We start from the raw sequence: 17667 nt of genomic DNA, 5'->3' as shown, positions 1-17667 counted from the left end.
ATTCCCATGGCCCAGGTTGCTGCGACTGTTTTGCTTTAACCCAGAACCTACCTTATATAACATGGCTCTACCACGCAGCATGTCCACCATCCATGCGAAGGTCAGCACCCGTCATGAAGCTACTCGCGTCACTCAAAAGAAAGACAGCAGCGCCGCGATACTCTTCCGGAGTGCTTAGACGGCCGAGCATGTTCTCTTTGGGCCAACTCTCGCGACGATCAGGATAATCGTGGAAGAGGTTTTGAAGCATCTGGGTCAGAATGTAGCCAGGAGAGAGGGTGTTGACACGGATACCGTGTTCTCCCCATTCCATTGCAAGATTACGGGCAAGCTGTACGACTGCAGCTTTGGAAGGGTTATAAACGCTAGTCAAGGTTTAGCAGTTGATATCAGAATCGGAAATCGTGCTTACGGCGCGAGCATGCCCTTGTTGGCGATGGTTGCGCTCATACTGGCAATCATGACAATACTACCAGGCTGTTTAAGGCGAATCATCTGACGAGCAGCTGCTTGGGCAGTCATGAAAGCCCCAGTGAAGTTGATGCTCATCATTCGTTCGGTTTCTTCCATCGAGTAGTCGATTGCTGGTGTTTCGTGGTTGATACCCGCAGCAGCGATGAGTCCATCCAGACGACCTGCGCCATTGGCGATATCCTCGAATATGCGATTGAGGCTTGGGGCATCTCTTACATCGACTTGATGGTAATGAAGCGAGTGACCAAGTTCACGCCCTCGGTCTGAGACTTGTGAGAAGTTGGACTTTGGGTCCACAACTGGCGAGGGCAGTCTGTCAACGGCGTGGACTATCATGTTTAGAATTTAGCAATTGAGAGACTCTCAAGGCCTCTCACCAGTGGCTCCGGCTTCGAGAAGAGCTTCAATCTGAACAAGACCTAAACCTCTTGCGCCTCCCGACACGACAATGACTTTGTCTTTGAGGCTGAACTCTGGTAGTAAGTGAGGTTGACTCTGCACCGTGTAATGTTGAGAAGGAGTGCGGTGAAAGGCACGAATAGCTACTTGGACATATCTCGTTGTTTGGCGAGAAAAAGCTTGTCCGTGAAGAGGCTGGCGAGCCAGAGTTCGAAGAACGGGAGAGAACTTGTTCATTGTGGAAGCTTATGAGGCTGGCAATACCACAGATGCTTACAGATGTTCTAGGATAGACTGAGTTAAATGGGGTTTCGGGATGCTTTTATACGAAAGTCAATGGCAGTCTAATATTACATGCGATAGAAATAAGGGCATGCTCAGTACGGATATTTCTAGGGGTGTCAGTGGCTGTTCTTCGTCACCTCTACTGCGCTACGAAGAATAAGTCACGAGGAGTCTTTATGCCCCAGTGAACACCATCAGCAATGACATTGTCGGGGGTGTGTGTGAAGAGAATGTGCCTCCGTTTTGCAGAATGAAGTCGACGACAGGCCAAGCTTTGCTATCCCCGGAGGCACTAGGACGTTATTGATCATCATGGAGATGCCCGGGTTTCCTTTCATGGTTAAATCAGGTCCTGCCTGGCTAAGCAAGGTTCGCCGTCAGCCATTTGACCTCTACACTCCGTGGCTTACACTTGGTCTCCAGTTGTATGTGAAGGTTTAGGTGCAATTGTGATCAGCATGTACTCTAACATGAATGCCTCCCTCAGAGAATTGGTTGTCCTATGGCTCCAGACAGAAGAAGCCAAAAGAGAGACCATTGCTGAGGATACAAGTCACAGCATTTTGGGTGACGGCTGCGTTGCATGGGGAGTCGGGCGGAGTCACCTCCAGATCTGCACCCCGCCCCCAGCTTTTGAGCTTCTCTATCAACAACTCTCCAGCTGCATCTCAGCTTTTGAACCTAATTAGTTCTCCTGCAGTAGCTCTTACTCCGGCACTTCGTGGAATGTTGACTGTGGTGAAGGTGGTGCATTCGTTTGCTAAGACTGCGAAGATCTTTTGCTGGCATTCCCTTGAGAATCATGATACGGACTGTTGATGCATGATGCATCAGCCTTGACTATTGAATGAATGAGAGTCAATCTCAGGCACTATACCCTCCAAGTTGCCTGGGTATGTGCTGTTCACGGCCGACCTCTATATGGACACCGGTGCGACACCGCGTCACGAGGTGTCGTTGAAAGAGGCATCCCATAGAAAGAGGCCCTCTTGGCCACATTCTCTCGGTTTGGATTGCACCGAGGCAGCCATCACTACTACGATTTGCCTTACTCTAAATAGATCTACACAAGGTTCCTTGCTTTGTGACGAATAATTTAGCTGTTCCGTCATCTATACTCTACGATGTGGATATATACACAACCAACAAATCATTATTATGCCGACAAAGAGGTACAAATCTCATCGAGATTCCGATCCCCCACACGCTCAATTGGTATTTATTAAATATACTGGAATCAACTAGGGTAGATAATATTAGTTGTCGGAGTGTAAATGGTTCTTGCGAGGAACAAAATTTACGTGCCACAAAGTTGGAATTTGAAGGGGCATATCAGCAAGTGGGATAGAATGCCCCCGCGTGATGGTTCTATCAATCAAGACTTGCTCTTATAATTACCGAAAGGAATGTCGTGCATTGCGTATAAGACCTTGTGGATAATGCTCGGGACGCCAGACGCCATAACTAAGTACCTTGATGATTGCCTAATATGGTAATCCGGAATCTTTATAATGCAACTAACTATACGCATTTGTACATCGACTTCGGCCACGTATACCAAGCTTATAAGTCAGACAGAAAGTTTACAAGCTTATGGCATCTTAAGTTTAAAGTAGCGGTCATGCATAAATGTTACTTGGCCTAGATTTGTCGTACACGTGAGCCACAGAATCTTGCAATACTGAATATGACTCCCAAGCGCAGTATCTAGAGCTCTCTAAAGCCAGTTGATCCACCCCTGGATGTATTCCCGAAGAAGTCCAATTTGCTACTGAGATTGGCCTTCCCTAATTCTTGCATCAGGTTCCCATTCATGGACGACCGCCTGTTCTGACAGAGCCAATATTCTACCTACCAATGCACACCCTGATAGCTGACTAGGTAATAAGGACCAATCTGCGATTTGATGCAATTCATATTACCAGGAGCGGATGAAATTCGAGGCCCGGGCAGAGTAAGCTTTTAAAGCAGTACATATATATGGATCGTCAACGAAGCAAAGGAGCGACTGGCATGTGAATTATCATGAGAGCTGCCAACAATCTGAGTTAAATCGCAAAATCAAGAGGACGCATGAACGCCTTTTTCCAAACCTCCAAGCATGGCAGTATGCCTTTTTTTGAGTCGCCTCAGTCCCCGTGTCCTCTGTGACGACCTCCAATGAGGCCTTCGTCAGCCGTTAACAAAATGATCAAGGAAGCAACATATGAATGAGATAGGCTCTAACCACACGTATGACCTCCAAACCCATAGCCTTTTGAAGTTACCTTGCACCAGTCTTATGCCTTGTTTCGTTTCCACCGCAGATGGCATTGTTGCCTTCTAAGCACTGTCGATCCACTGGTAAACAGTGACCAACGTGGTGTAGACCATGGCAATGAAGCCAACAACCATGACAACAACGTCAACGACCTTGGCCCTGGTTGTCTGAGCAGCTCCCTTGTAGTGCAAGTAAGCTGGGTAGATGTAGACCAAGGGAACACAGGCAAAGCTGCCAATCAATGCCACAAACTTATCCAAGTCACTGGCACCAACTATACTGACCCCGATGCATACGCCAACAAGAAGGGTTCTGAGAGCATTCTTCTTCCACTTGATTGCAGCACTCTTCTTGCCAGTTGCACGCTCACCAAAAACCGAGGTTTCGATAATACGGGCAGCGGGGAAAAGCTGGACAGGATCTCCGGCGAGAACGGCAATTGAATACAGGAACTGGACTGCGTTGACAAGCGGAGAATCCTGAGGAAAGTTGGAAATGACTTGAATCTTAGTATCCTCGCCAAAGGTAGCATAGCAGAGTGCTCCCACAGAGGTGAAGATGATCGTGATGATAAACATGACCAAGTAAAGGAGATTAGGGAAGTGCTCGGGTCTCTTCATGCTGGACTGGATGGGCAGGATAAGTCCAATGCCTTCAAAAGTGAAGATACCCGAGCCAATGGTCAAAGTGAAATCTCTTGGGTTGAACAGCTTCACAGTCGAGTCCATGCCACGCTGAGAGAGTGCCGCAATATCGTAGTACCATATGTACACGATTCCAATCAAGATAAAGACATCAGCGAGAAGGGCAGCGGGTCCAAGTTTTGAGATTTTTCGGATCAGCGCAAGAGGGACAAGGGCGACCAACTGCAAAGCAATCAGACTGGGTACACTGAACATGAACTCGCGGTGGTTGGCGGTCACAGCGTCTAGAAAAGCATAGAGGTTCTCAGCTGTGAAGATGAGGCCAGCACATACGAATCCAAGCTGAGAGATAGCAATCGAAGCGAGAACCAGACTTCTGAATCGAGGCCCAACAATGGCTTCGCCCAGTTCTCCATAACCGCCTCCGTAAATCTGTCGGCAGTCAAGAAGAAGACGGAAACATCCGCAGTTGACAAGGGACAATACAATGAGGGTGATTGACGAGAATAGGATGCCACCATTGCGGAACGCCTTGGGCAGGAACATGATTCCAGTTCCGATGAAAGCCTTGATGAGGGTGAAAAAAGTCTTTGTAGTTGTAGCATCGCCCGTCTTGCGCATTCGCTTAGAGCTTCGTCTTCTACCAAGGAGGGGTCGAAGCTCAGGTGGCTGTTCCACATCGCCGTCTTCTCGATCATCAATGGCAGACTCGTCTTCGCTGTCGGCATCTTCGAGATCTTCGCCGGCAAAGCTTCCGTATAGGTCAAGGAAATCGACAAAGTTCTTGGCGACAATCGTATAGCCACTCATGCGTCTCTGCCGGGCACGTCGTTGAAGGTGATATCGTCGAAAGCCGCCGGGTTCCCGCTGTTCGGAGTGGCTCAATTCGTCTTCGGCAGCAAGGGGAGGAGGTGTATGATGGGAGAAGGTGGCAGCGCGGCGAAGGGAGTTGGCTCGAGCCTTGATCTTGAACATATCGCGATGCATGTCGCCTCCTTGCAAAAGGAGAGAAGATTCGACGGGATCTCCTGAAGTGTCGTTGTTGTCATTGCTGGCAGACCCCGAAGCGCAAGGGTTGGCTGGACCAAAGGCAACGTCGGGCTCGGCGGAGTAGCCATCTGGGAGATGCCTGTCGAGGATGGCAGCTTTTCGCTTGCTCGTCTCGCTGCCCAAGCTACTGGGTGTTCCATCGAAATTGGCGAACTCGGCCATGATTGTGAATTGTCAAGAGGAGTTTTACAGTGGTGACGTAGTTCCTGCAGAGCTTTATGGCGGTTGCTGCAGCAGGGTCAACAGTAAATGGCAGAGGATGGAGTCTTCAATGATCAATCACGAGTAGTCTTCAGCTGTGTTAGCCGTCACTGCAAGCGTCAACAGACATCCGCTGGCGATGAGAAAGGAAATTTGTATAGTTGTAAGGAAAACATTGAAAACGGCGAACAGTCCAGTCAAGGGCCTCCAGGTTGGGTCGTTCGGTTGTTGTATGACAATCGGGGTCGGTGAATGTCTCTCCCGGTACGCCTAGCTCCTTGAGGCTTGGGTCAGTGGGGTCAACGACCCCACGTGCATCAAGAGAGTGTAAGTACTCGATACTTTTTCAGCCCCATCTCCCAACGACGAATCGCCGATATCTACTACAGCCCAAAGTCAAGGCTACTTGGCTCGATCGCTGCCAGCAGGAGCTTGATGCGACCACCTGAACACCACGCTCGGCATTGAACCTGCCTGGTTTTGACATCGCCGAAACTTCTAGAACTGAAGCCTTGAGTTACCTTGTCTCCAGGGCAAGGCAATACCTATGCAACATCAATATTAAGAACAGTAGCAGTATAGTAGCATCCCAAGGCTTCACCAAGCATGTTTCCTTTACTGCTGCCAAGTTTGACCTACTCAAGTGATGTTTTATCGCTCATCAAGTAACATAAATGGACGGATACTGTCAGCCGCAGAAGCTTGAGGTCGGTGACAATCGGATGTTCTGAATGGCTTGTGGCAGAATACAAGCTTTGAAGAATTCAACAGTTCATCCATCTACCACTGATGTTGTACTTGTACGGAGTAGGTAACCTGTTCAAAATGGGGCGAATTCGATCGTACCGGGGGTAGTTAGCCGAAGAAAAGCCGACACAGTCTAGCAAATTCCTCCTCAGGCACGTAGTGCTAAACCCATTACGCTTGACGCGCCTGTCCTTTTGCAGCCACCAGAAAGCTCACTCATCAACCTCAAATCCGGCCCTCAAACTCATCGCAACCATTCAAGATGAGTTTCGTCCACCTAAACCCTCGCCCCATGCTCGAGAAGCTTGTCGGAAACCCAGTCCTTGTTCGTCTAAAATGGGGTGAGGTAGAGTACAAGGGAACGCTGGTATCCATCGACAGCTACATGAACATTCAACTCTCCGGCACCGAAGAGTACATCGAGGACAAGCCTACTGGATCACTAGGCCAAGTGTTGATCAGGTATGATTTTTCTTACCCATTCTACGTTCTCCAGAACGCGATGCTAACCACGAAGTCCAGGTGTAACAACGTACTGTGGGTGCGCGGTGCGGATGCAGGAAGCGACGCTGATGCCGCTATGACTGGTTAACTTGCGTCGGCGGTGAAGGAGCTGGGAGAGGGAGAGGAATGTGACACGATCCCCTTGAAGTGCGGAGAGCCTTGGTCTGATAACAAGTCTACTTCCCGTGGTCGACGCGACACCGCCTTTTCAACCATCATCAAGCCTGTATCACAAGCCGAAATCATGTATTCACAGACACCTCGTTGCGAGGAAGCAATTGTCGACTTGTTTCCAAATCTTTAAACTAAACTTGGGGCGGACGGCCTATGACGGTCCACAGTTTGGCAATATTTGCTATAGTCACGATCTAATCATAAACTGTGAAGATTACTTTTGTGTGTCAAGAAACATGTCTTTGAAATTTGCTGGCCAGCTTTCTGCTTGGCCCTCTTCTGCAAGCAATTCGATGCCATCCTAGCACCCCCCCGAACAACGGCAGCACCATTCTCAGCAAACATTCAGAATCCTGCTTGTTTGAAACCAAGAGTTATGATAGCACGTTTTTTTTATAGTCAGCGGCTCTCGCCGTCGCCGACAAAGGTGCGTTGATATGCCGGATTGTCGTACCGCGTGGGAGAAAGCCAATATAAACACTTGCGTGGGGTTCTTCTTCTCAATACTAGTAAGTCAACCCACCATCGAGTGTATGGGTGTTGGCAGTTTTCAGACAATTTGGGAGAGCTAGATGAGTTGGTCAGCAAGGCCACAGAACCAGCTGAGCTGAATGATGGTCATCTCAACTTAGTCGATGAAGCGAGCAACATCCTCTGTTCCCCTTGTTGAAAACACCTTATTACCCGTCCAGAAATCACCTTCATCAGGCAGGTGTGAAAATCAATAAAGCTCTCCAGGAGCCAACGGGTGTCGTTCTTCCCCGGTTCTCGAGTAGTTCTAAGACGCTTCTGGGGAGGTTTCACCCCCATCTTCCCGCGAGAAGAGACACAACTTCAGAGTATAGCCTGCATCCTCAACAGAAGACTTCAAGAGACTCGATACACCACCTATATGCTCTGTTCTGAGAGGGCACTGCACCAGAGGAGCTGACCTAGCACAGCTATTTTGTCTCCTGAGATATATAGCGAGTAAAGGGAGTGCATCCTCTTCCGTTGCGGATGGCCAGGCTCCCCAAGCTACACTCTTGCGATTCACAATCTCCGAGGTATTCAACTTTGGTAAGACAGAAATTCCCTGTTTTACACCTTTAGACTTTCGAGGCATTCTGATTGCTTCAAAGTTGTCCCTGCTTGAATGTGTGATTTGACATACAAAGCCTGGTGTAAAGTATATGAAATGTCATGACTCAAGAAAGTAGACAAAATGCAGTGTTCATGTAGACCTATGTGGCAACCCAAAGGTATCAAAGACCTGGTCTTGACTCGATAAGATTGGATTTCTCGTAGAACCACTAGGATGAAGGCATGGAATTATATTGGCGTTATAGATGCTGTTTGGAATTTGTGCCAAACGAGGAATACGTGCTTCGTTCAAAACGCTATAAATCTTGGCAATTCAATCTTCAGGAGTCTCAGAAACATACAACTTAGGCAGAGTTTGCCGCCGAGATGGTTGACAGGCCAAAGCTTGGACATACTGTCCAAGACTAACCACAACAAACGTTGAATTGCTACAGCCAACTATCAAACAGCTCCTAGAGTTATGCCAGTGAATCCAGTGACCATAGTTTCAGATATTCATACCCTTGAGCTTTGCTTGTGCTTGGGAGTCAGCTATGGCCAGTTGAAGAGTTGACTAAAGCTGAAGAGATTCGCTAGAGACCTGATAGAGGCATCCCAGACACCCGTATCTAATTCAGCCATTGAGGCCAGCACACTTCTCATCAGGGTGCCAGCAGCCCCAAAGAATTCCAATCTGGTTCATTGTTCCCCTACCCGTGTAGTCGAAGCTCCTCGATTACTTGGTGAAAGTGTCTGACCTTCATCGGCCAATATCTGAAGTACACAGCGGAGCCAGCGTCGAGCCTCGGAGACAATTTTGCGCACCGTTGCATGTTGATGATTTTTTAGTAGCTGATTTTCACTTGCTAGCGTTGGATGATTGAGACAGTCGCGCATTGCGGGTTTAACTCTGTCGTTCTCTTCACATAAAAAAGGTTATATCAGTGCTTAGTTCATCAATAACTCAATATCTGTTGCCAAGCACAGTTAGGCTCTAAGAAGCTGCTGATAAACAGGGTTATCCGCCAAAGAGAACATGGAGTAGTCTCGTCATCAGAAAATTATTTTGCGCCATTGTTAAAATCCCCCAGAAAAGCTGACTGGCCTTCTCCTGAGAGAGAAACTAGCTATGATGGTCAATGGCATTGACGCGGACTTGATTTGTTATTGCACCACTCACAAACGAGGCACAGAGCCCCTGTGACTTACAGTTACAGGAAAAGTGTGCAGTCATTGAATGGACAATGGTAAAAAATAATTGGCTTTGATAAGGTGAAGAGTTAAATGTGGCTAGGAATGATCCAATATTTTTTTTCGAAAAGAGCTTGGAGTATAATCACATATCCAAAGACGTCTTGATAATTACTCAATAGAGAAAGTCAAGATGGCCGAGTGGTCTAAGGCGCTGCATTCAAGACTTTATCTTACCTAGTCAACTGGGAACTACTGCAGTATCGAAAGATTCTTGGGTTCGAATCCCAATCTTGACAAGTGATATATTTTTTTCTCCTAGGTAATGTAGATAGATACTAATGATATACAGTATTTGCTATGACTTGAGTATTAAAATAAGTCAAGATGGCCGAGTGGTCTAAGGCGCTGCATTCAAGACTTTATCTTACCCAGTTAACTGGGCAATACTGCAGTATCGAAAGATTCTTGGGTTCGAATCCTAATCTTGACAAGATTCCCTTTTAACCTATCTTTTTGACCCTTTTGTTCGTTGTCCGCGGGCTTGCCATGATCTACTGGCAAACAACTGGCAGTTGAGCCCTCTGGGTCATACAAACCTCAGCTGGCAAATGGTTGCGCGAGCAATGTGGACTGATTTTAGGGAAGTCCTGCAGTGGGTCTCTCGCAGCGGGGGTGAGAGCTGGGGCACCGTTCCTGAGTGCCGCGAATCTGGGGAAGCGGGGCTTTAGCGGACTTAGTGGAGACGCTTCAGGGTGCTCAAGGACCCTCTGCATGCTAGCGCCAGTGATTAAAGGACGGCACGCGACTTGTGAGTGCAATGAATCGCTGTAAGTTGTAGGGGGGACAGAGAGTTTGAAATCCATGACAGAAATACTTGCGAGGAATGTCACCGACAAGTCATCCTGCATAGACCAGCGAAAGGAGCGGGCGGCCAAACAGACCGTTTCCCTGTCTGGGTCCTGCATCTGCCCTCTTTTTTCAGTAACTGTGCCGCACAGTGTTGTTTTTCGTGCATGAGGTACCCCAGGTGCTGTTGAGACGATTGAAATTGAGGTAAACAAAGCTGCCTATTACATATGCCTCACGGCTGTGATGCATTGAACATGAGATTCTTGTCCCTCTCGATCAATTCTTTCTGAAGGCTGGGCTGACACTTGCATTTTACGCAACACACGAAACGAAGCAGGGTCACATTTGTTGATTTGACTGCGTAGAAAACATGCCACTTCCTGCTTGCGTTTACTGGCGGGGTTCTGGAGTTTCACTCGCCCAGTGTCGGCTCCCGCTTCTTTGATTTGATTTGAATTTGATTTGCCTCCCTGCAAAATCACGTAGTCACATTTCCTGGTATTCTACTACTACGTGATCATTACGCTGGGTCAAGAAGCGCAATCCTCACAGCGAGGAACTGTATTTGATCATGTTTGAAGACTCATCGAAACCGAAACTTCCAGATCAAATTTGAGGATTGCTTTCGCTGCCATTTCTCTCAATCCAGGATGACACTGCACATCTTTGCTACCCAAGACAACCAGAACAACAAGCCACCATCTCGCTTGGAACGGCTGAATCTCGACTCGAAGCGGCCCTCTGGCACCCCGACCTCAATCTCCTAGATCGCCCCCTGCTCTTCCCCGCGTCTAACGACAATGACCTCTGAGGCGTTCAATGGCGTGGCAACCTTCACATGGAAGTTTCCCCCTTGTCGCACGTATCTCTCTGCCTAAGCTGCCCTGCCATGCGCCTCGCGAGAGGTACTTGACTGTTTTCAGGACCACCTTGACCAACTGTGAGCAGCGAGCTACCGAGTCACGAGGGTCGAGGCTCGACGTAATGGAGGGCATGGACCTAAGCAGTGACGAATCATCATCTGTATCGGCCTGCAGGAGAGTTTGAGGTTGGGGGGAGATTGCAAGCCATCCGCATTCAAGTGTAACCTTGTCGGTCAGCACAGTATTTGTCTTACTATGTACCGCCACTTATAGCGATTTATGCTTACAGCGACAAGTATCACCCCGTCAGTTCTCAGACCTTCACCGTGATGTCTACTCGTCTGGATGTCGCAGTCTCCCTACCGTGCAGGTTGATCATCCAAGCGCTCTTACCCCGCTCGATCTTGTACAAGCAGTCATTCAGTCATGGTTGCACGTATATAATACACTCAGTAGCCGTTTCCTGCTTGTTTCTATTTCCTGTCTTTTTCATCCCAATCGAATCAATTCTACAGACACCCATTCCCTTCACCTTTATTGATACCGCCTCCACCCACATCCCCCAACAAATCCAACACCTCTTTCACACTCGTCTTACGAAACAATAAAATCTCGTCGAACACGTCGATTGGATCAACCAGCAGTCAGTAAACCTCTCCGAAGTACCAAAAGGCTCTACCTGACACTCAGTGCTAGACATCTAAACTCCTTCCACCACAAATACACAACATGCCTGTCCGCGTCCCCAAACTCCCCGCTGCCAAGCCCTCAGAAATCTTCTGCATGGGTGCAGCCGGTGTTGGCGTTTTGACACCTCTCTATCTTGTCATGCCTGGAGCTGAGGAGCGCTTATCCAACCAGACCAATAAGTGGGCTCCACGATGGGAGAGGAACGTCAGCTACTTCATTCCTCCCATGGAGAAGGGCGTCCAGCGCATCGAGCCTCCTGTGTCCAGAATGGTCCAACGTGTGGAGGACCGTCTTCCCCTCGAAAAGATGGCCAAGTCAGTCGACAAGGGTATCCGAAGTGGTATCGCCCGATTCAATGGCGAGAATAAGCCCTAAGAACATATTTCATCTGTCTGCGACCAGCCTTTACTGCGCGGGTCTTTCCTTTGTACATTATCATTAGCATACCCCGGTTAGATGATACGTCGTTCACGAAAGCCCATTCATGAATTACATGATCTTATCTTCACATGTACTCTTTTTATAAAAGCTCATGGTGACTGGTGCCTATGGTGATACTTCGCGTGGCTCACGATGCGTGAAATTCACTTACGTCTCGATCGCCTTTCCCATGTTTTTGATCTCATTCTATCGTTGGCATTGGTTCCGATCTCAACCTGTATATTGCCCCAAATAGCATTTCATCTTTTAACCAGGCCAGGATTTAATGTCGCAGCTTTAGCAACTCCTCGCGGTTGGATTAGTGTCCTCGTCCTTCTCACGATCAATTGGCCACCGCCTTCATCCCCCTGGTATGTCGTGACTCGTGTGTAGCTGCGTAGACCCAGCTGACACTCTGCAGACTTTATGCGACGACCACCATCACGTCGTTTTCTCGTACCATGTAATACTACTTGATGTCAAAACGAAGACCGAGAGAGATCATCACAATACACATACATAAGATCATGGCGACGCGATACGACGGTAGCTGCCCATATTGTGTCAGTTGTACTGATAGTCATAAGAAGTGACTGCACGGGTTGGCGTCCCCGGCACCCTTACGCCACATTCATCATGTATTAGTCTCCCGACTTTGTATCTCTTGCTAAAAACATGTCTGCTGTGAGATACTACATGGCCCCTAGTTATGTAATGTTCATGAGGCTCGTAGCATGTCGTGGTGAGTGGAACCTTGGTGCGACACATCCTGGCTCGATAGCTTCAATCTAACAACCGACCCCAGTTGAGTCTTTGTGGATACCCCGGTCCACGAACAGTGTTATCACAAGTGCCATGGGCCGACACCTTTTCCGAGATATCGTGGCAGCAGCGCTAAAAGATCAAGTCAAGTGGTGCGATAAGGCCATCTTGCTTTCACTTTCTCTCTATACCTTGGTGGCACTGCCTTCTGCAAGTCACAACACTTGTATTCAACACCTCATCAACTCTGTCAGAATGACCATCTTGCTTCGTGGGTCCGCCTTCATCACAGGCGCAGCCTCCGGTACGTCCCGCTATTTGTTCATTACATACTGTTGCCCCGCATTTTACTATGCGCTGTGGCCGAGACGGACTCGAAACTACTCGTTTAGTGTCTTGTTAGAGTCTCCATTGTTGATATGATCGTCATCAGGTATTGGACGACAGACGGCCATCGCCTTTGCCCAGCATGGAGTCACACAGCTAGCATTGGCCGACATCAATCAAGACGCCCTAGATATATCCGCCAGATCTTTGAAGAAACAGTTTCCCCATGTCCATGTTCTACCGGTGCATCTCAATGTCCGTAACTCCATGCAGGTCAAGGAAGGCATTGCCAAGACAATCGGCGAGTTTGGTCGTCTTGACATTGCTGTGAACAATGCCGGGATTAGTGGGAGTGGACGAAAGACGCATGAGTTGGATGACGATGAATGGCTCGGAATTCTCGATGTGAATTTGCAGGGTGTGTATCGATGTCAGAAAGAAGAACTGGGTGTCATGGTAAATCAAGAGTACGTCTACCAAGGTATGATGGATCGAAATGAGTGAAGAGCTAAATCCTCTCGTAGAGATCTGGGACCTCGGGTTGGCCGTGGAAGGATCATCAACGTGGGAAGCATGTTTGCTGTTGTGGCACCAAACAACCAAGACCATACTGCGTATACAACTGCCAAGCATGGTACGTTGTAAATAACTCTGCTGGCCACAGTCCGTTCAAGCACTGATAGACCATTAGGCATCATTGGCTTGACCAAGGCTGACGCAAACTCTTACGGGCCTTTAGGCATCCGTATAAATGCCATCTGCCCCGGCTATGTCGAGACACCTCTACTTACGAGTATTATGAGTCGTGATCCAGACTCACCACTCGCAGTGGACTTGTCAAGAACTCCTTTGAAGCGCCTTGCCACTATGGAGGAGGTAGCAGATGCTATAATCTTGTTGGCTTCTCCCATGAATAGTTACATGCAAGGTGCCAGTATGATCTGTGACGGGGGATTTACCAGTAACTAGACGCTCCTAGTCTGGTAGTCGGATTTGAATTATCTGAATCGTGCACACATATCAGTGTAGACTCTGAGCAACTATTTCGTCCAAGTCACGATTGGTTATGTTTAACTCACTGATGATGATTTGATTTGACTTCTTCGATTCCAAAGCAGCACGTACTGTGGCTACCTTTACCTATGAAGCCTTATGAGATTGTCTGCCTTACATCTCGATATCGTGCTTTGGCTGCCAGAATAAATGAAGCAAGTGAAGGAATTGCTGAAATGATTCGTTGATTTGGTAAAAGCCCAGACCAGCCGTTTTCATTAGACGTATGCAAAAGTGTTCTCATGACACCTAGCTTTAATGTACAATTTCATGTAGATACAGACTTGTTCATATCCCACAAAGATGAAAATATCAAAATCGACTTGCAAATCCAAAATAACACGACAGACCAAACCAGACATGAGCGTCCTTGAACACCTTGCAGAAGAGACGGTAACTTAGCAATAGCAACTAACCAAAATTAAAAAAGTCAAGAGAGTAGTTTCTCTGCTCATCGTTGTTCCCGTCATTCAGACGTGTTGCCTTGCCCAGATTTGGACCATATTCCTGCATCCTGCCTGAACCTACGGGCCCGACGTTGGTACTTGTCCAGTTGGTACCGATATGAGGGAGCTTACTGGATGAAGACTCATGCATACTACCCTCACCACCCCCGAATTTTGGGGGCTCCTTCGCTGAGCTGAAAGCAGCCACTCCTGACATGATTCCAGTCGACATGGCGGCACTCTGATTCAGTACCGAACTGGCACTGAGACCAGCAGTTCCGGCAGACCAGTCTATGGCACCATGAAATTGACCTTGCGGAAAAGAGGGCTGCATGTTAGGCAGGCCCCAATTGTCATGTAATGGGTTACCGAGGTTCGTAGCATTGAGTGTGTCGACCATGTGGTCTGTAGCAAGTTCAGGATGCATATTGACCGCGTTAGCTCCCACCATCGTCAGGCCAAGTTGTTCCGGCTGGCTGTGCAAACTTATGGGAAGAAAGTTGGGATCAAGCGGTGATTGGCTTTGTTGGCCATACGTCAGAGATAGAGGTGGTCCCGGTTGTGATGTTATACCGATATATGACGGTTTTGATGAGGCATAGTCAGAGGTTTGTCGGTGAACAGAAGGACGCCTTTTCTTGAGGGGTTGATTGAAGTCAGTATCGGCTTCTCGCCTGACAGGAACAACAGGAACGGATGTATTGCCATCATAAGAGACGCCGCTCCTCGCACTACTGGCACCAATACTAACGGCCTGCTGCCCTGCGCTGCCGCTGCGCGACCGTGAAACGTCAGTCATGCTGCTACGAATCTGCTCAAGAACAGCCTTGAGCAAATCATCCATCCTGCTGGCTGGATGGTATGTAGCGCTCATGTCGCCAACAGCGTCAGATAGAATTTCAAGATAGCCGATATATGTCTGGCGATTTGGCTCGTTGCGCTGGTAGGCAAGTGCAGCAATCAATGCTATTGATGCAGTACCAGCATGCTGCATTCCCGTAATAAAAATCTTTCGTCCGTCGAATCTTTGACGATGCTGCCAGAATATTCGGGCTACACGAATCGCCTGCTGAGTACATATACTGCGGGCCAGCGATGTGCGGCTCCCGTGGACCACACGTTGACGGTCATCGGTAGACATGGACGAGCCCTCAGCAGTGAAATGGTGCCTGGGGCTTTCTGAATTTGCCTTTCTGTCGCTTTCGGGACTTGGATGCGATCCCGTGCTCGAACTGTCGCCAGAAATTGAGCCATATTTGGCCCATGGTCGATGCAGTAAAATCATAGTGACATGATATTGCTGATGTAAGAGGAAGAAACTGTAAGGAGCTGTCTTGACATTACTTGGCTTCCATGCCATGCGGTCAGGCAATCGCCTATACCAATTTTGAAGTTGCCTGTCGAGATTAATGACCTGTAGATATCTGTTTTCCTCGGCTTCATTAGTCGCAAATGCCCCGGTCTGTTCCGTCACTTTACTGGAGTTGCTCAGATCACGTATTTCAACGATTCGTCCGGCCAATTCCATCAACTCAATGAGCTGCTCGTAAATTTCAGTTGTCAAATCCATTTTGGGAGCATCGAGTCCGAAAGAAGCAAGCTGGGAAAACCGATTTGACAAAAGGTCAACATCTTGGCTTTTGATTGCCAATGGCCTGCCCAGAAACAACCCCCAATATCTGTCATAGATCACACATGCCTGCATGACCATGTTTCGAATTTTTGTGTCTTGTTCGGACATGCTGCTGGTGCAATCTAAGTGGAGGCCAATATCAAAAGCAAGGCGATTTGCCATTCCTAGACACAATTAGCTGGAAGAAATTTCAAAAATGTAGACATCGATCGAGTCTCACCAGAGTACATCCAGCCGGTATTATCTCTACCGACACCACATTCAAGATCTCCAAGCAACAATAACGCCTGAACACTAGGGATACCACCAGGACGCTCGAGCTCGATGTCAAGCATGTGCTTGGCTTCCCTATGAAGGGAACTTTCTCTTGGGCTCAGTGTAATCCTGCGCATATCATCTCGGTCCATATCGGCCACACGATAGCCCATGGCCAAGACTGTGATATGAAGAAAATGAGAGTAAAACTTTGACGACTTCGAGATTCGGTCAGCTTCGAAAGCATCTCGATCAATGATTTGAATGACAGAATTATAGTAGTGAAAGAAACCCTCCACGAGATAGTCATGTGTCTCCGGGCTCAGAGATTGAATCATCCTCTCTGCTCTTCGGATTTGTTCCGGCGGTTCACGGGCATATGATAGACTTGTTGACTCAGCATAAACATGGCTGTTCGCTGTGGGGCCAAAGAATCGCAGCCTTCCAGAGATTTGGTCGAATGAGAGGTTGCCCTTGGTCGATAAAAGTCGGTGGATTATATCCTCTTGCTTGGGATCCAGAATCCGAAATGGCGAATCTTCGTTCGAGCGAGAGTACGCTTGCTGGTTATCACGAGAATTTGTCATCGCAAGTTCACTCTCACGTGTCGTGAAATCGTCGTTCTGATAGTCCGGTGGAGAGTGGTCCTCACTCCCTGGGGACTTTGAGTCAGATTGCGGAGATGGGTCAGTATTGCCCGCCGTAGTGGCTACGGCGTCTTGATCATGCCTTGTTTTGGGAGGATGAGTCGCCGGAGGGGGTACCACACCCTTTTCCAAAAGCAAGCCTTCAAGCATTGAGATTCTGTCTGATAAAGAGGACATGTATGCTTTAGATATAGGACTGAGAAAATTCATTAGCCGTGGCTCACGATAGGGCTGAAAGACATGAGGTCATACCGTCTACGCTCATCGTCATTTTTAATGATGCACTCCGAGCCTGACTTTGCGCAAGCGGTACATTCGGTCTGATTCTTGGGAACCACGCATCGTATTCTTCTGTCGCGACATGACGCACAGGCGACAGATGCACGATGTCTTACTTGTTGCTTGCTTGTGTTACGCCCGGGATTGCTTTTGGCAGAGGCATTCTTGCTGCTCGAATCCAGATTAAGGGCATCTTTTGCATTAGCAGAAAGTGCCATGACGGCCAGCGCGCAGCTGAATACAGTTTGTCCCGGAGCGGGCTCACTGTTTATGAGCCGAACGGATCTTGATTACTGGAACTGGACTGAAAATTGTCTGGGGAGAGGTTGATAAGGAGAAGAGTTTGGTTAAGAAGCGGAGTCGCAAAATGGGAGCTGGAACCTTGGCCTTAGCCTGAGGCTGGAGCTTGGACCTTTCCCCACGTTGCGATATAGAGCTAGCTATAGAGC

The 17667-nt window shown here is 48.3% G+C and overlaps 6 protein-coding genes across 6 annotated transcripts; 3 read left to right on the top strand and 3 right to left on the bottom strand.

Moving 5' to 3' along the window:
• Window positions 1-67: 67 nt before the first annotated feature.
• FTJAE_8455 (D-arabinitol 2-dehydrogenase) lies at window positions 68-1110 on the bottom strand (the record flags this gene model as incomplete). Its single annotated transcript, XM_037355273.1, has 3 exons — window positions 68-365; window positions 413-803; window positions 852-1110. 3 exons carry the CDS (start codon window positions 1108-1110, stop codon window positions 68-70), a joined length of 948 nt encoding a protein of 315 aa, XP_037204434.1.
• A 2370-nt stretch (window positions 1111-3480) lies between these two features.
• On the bottom strand, window positions 3481-5274 carry FTJAE_8454 (amino acid transporter; the record flags this gene model as incomplete). Its single annotated transcript, XM_037355272.1, has 1 exon — window positions 3481-5274. One exon carries the CDS (start codon window positions 5272-5274, stop codon window positions 3481-3483), a length of 1794 nt encoding a protein of 597 aa, XP_037204433.1.
• Window positions 5275-6322: 1048 nt separating this feature from the next.
• FTJAE_8453 (small nuclear ribonucleoprotein) lies at window positions 6323-6652 on the top strand (the record flags this gene model as incomplete). Its single annotated transcript, XM_037355271.1, has 2 exons — window positions 6323-6522; window positions 6583-6652. The coding sequence occupies 2 exons, from the start codon at window positions 6323-6325 to the stop codon at window positions 6650-6652; spliced, it is 270 nt and encodes an 89-aa protein (XP_037204432.1).
• Window positions 6653-11435: 4783 nt separating this feature from the next.
• Window positions 11436-11771, top strand: FTJAE_8452 (4-coumarate:coenzyme A ligase; the record flags this gene model as incomplete). The annotated part of the gene is made up of 1 exon (XM_037355270.1): window positions 11436-11771. The coding sequence occupies one exon, from the start codon at window positions 11436-11438 to the stop codon at window positions 11769-11771; it is 336 nt and encodes a 111-aa protein (XP_037204431.1).
• A 900-nt stretch (window positions 11772-12671) lies between these two features.
• Window positions 12672-13874, top strand: FTJAE_8451 (dehydrogenase; the record flags this gene model as incomplete). The annotated part of the gene is made up of 4 exons (XM_037355269.1): window positions 12672-12882; window positions 13012-13372; window positions 13430-13539; window positions 13597-13874. 4 exons carry the CDS (start codon window positions 12672-12674, stop codon window positions 13872-13874), a joined length of 960 nt encoding a protein of 319 aa, XP_037204430.1.
• Window positions 13875-14369: 495 nt separating this feature from the next.
• FTJAE_8450 (transcription factor nirA) lies at window positions 14370-17089 on the bottom strand (the record flags this gene model as incomplete). The annotated part of the gene is made up of 2 exons (XM_037355268.1): window positions 14370-16201; window positions 16258-17089. The coding sequence occupies 2 exons, from the start codon at window positions 17087-17089 to the stop codon at window positions 14370-14372; spliced, it is 2664 nt and encodes an 887-aa protein (XP_037204429.1).
• Window positions 17090-17667: the final 578 nt, after the last annotated feature.

Source organism: Fusarium tjaetaba (genome assembly GCF_013396195.1).
Source record: "Fusarium tjaetaba strain NRRL 66243 chromosome Unknown NRRL66243_c0000183, whole genome shotgun sequence".
Classification (NCBI taxonomy): domain Eukaryota; kingdom Fungi; phylum Ascomycota; class Sordariomycetes; order Hypocreales; family Nectriaceae; genus Fusarium; species Fusarium tjaetaba.
The sequence above is the reverse complement of the archived record's forward strand: the minus strand, read 5'-3'. Positions and strand labels throughout refer to the sequence as shown.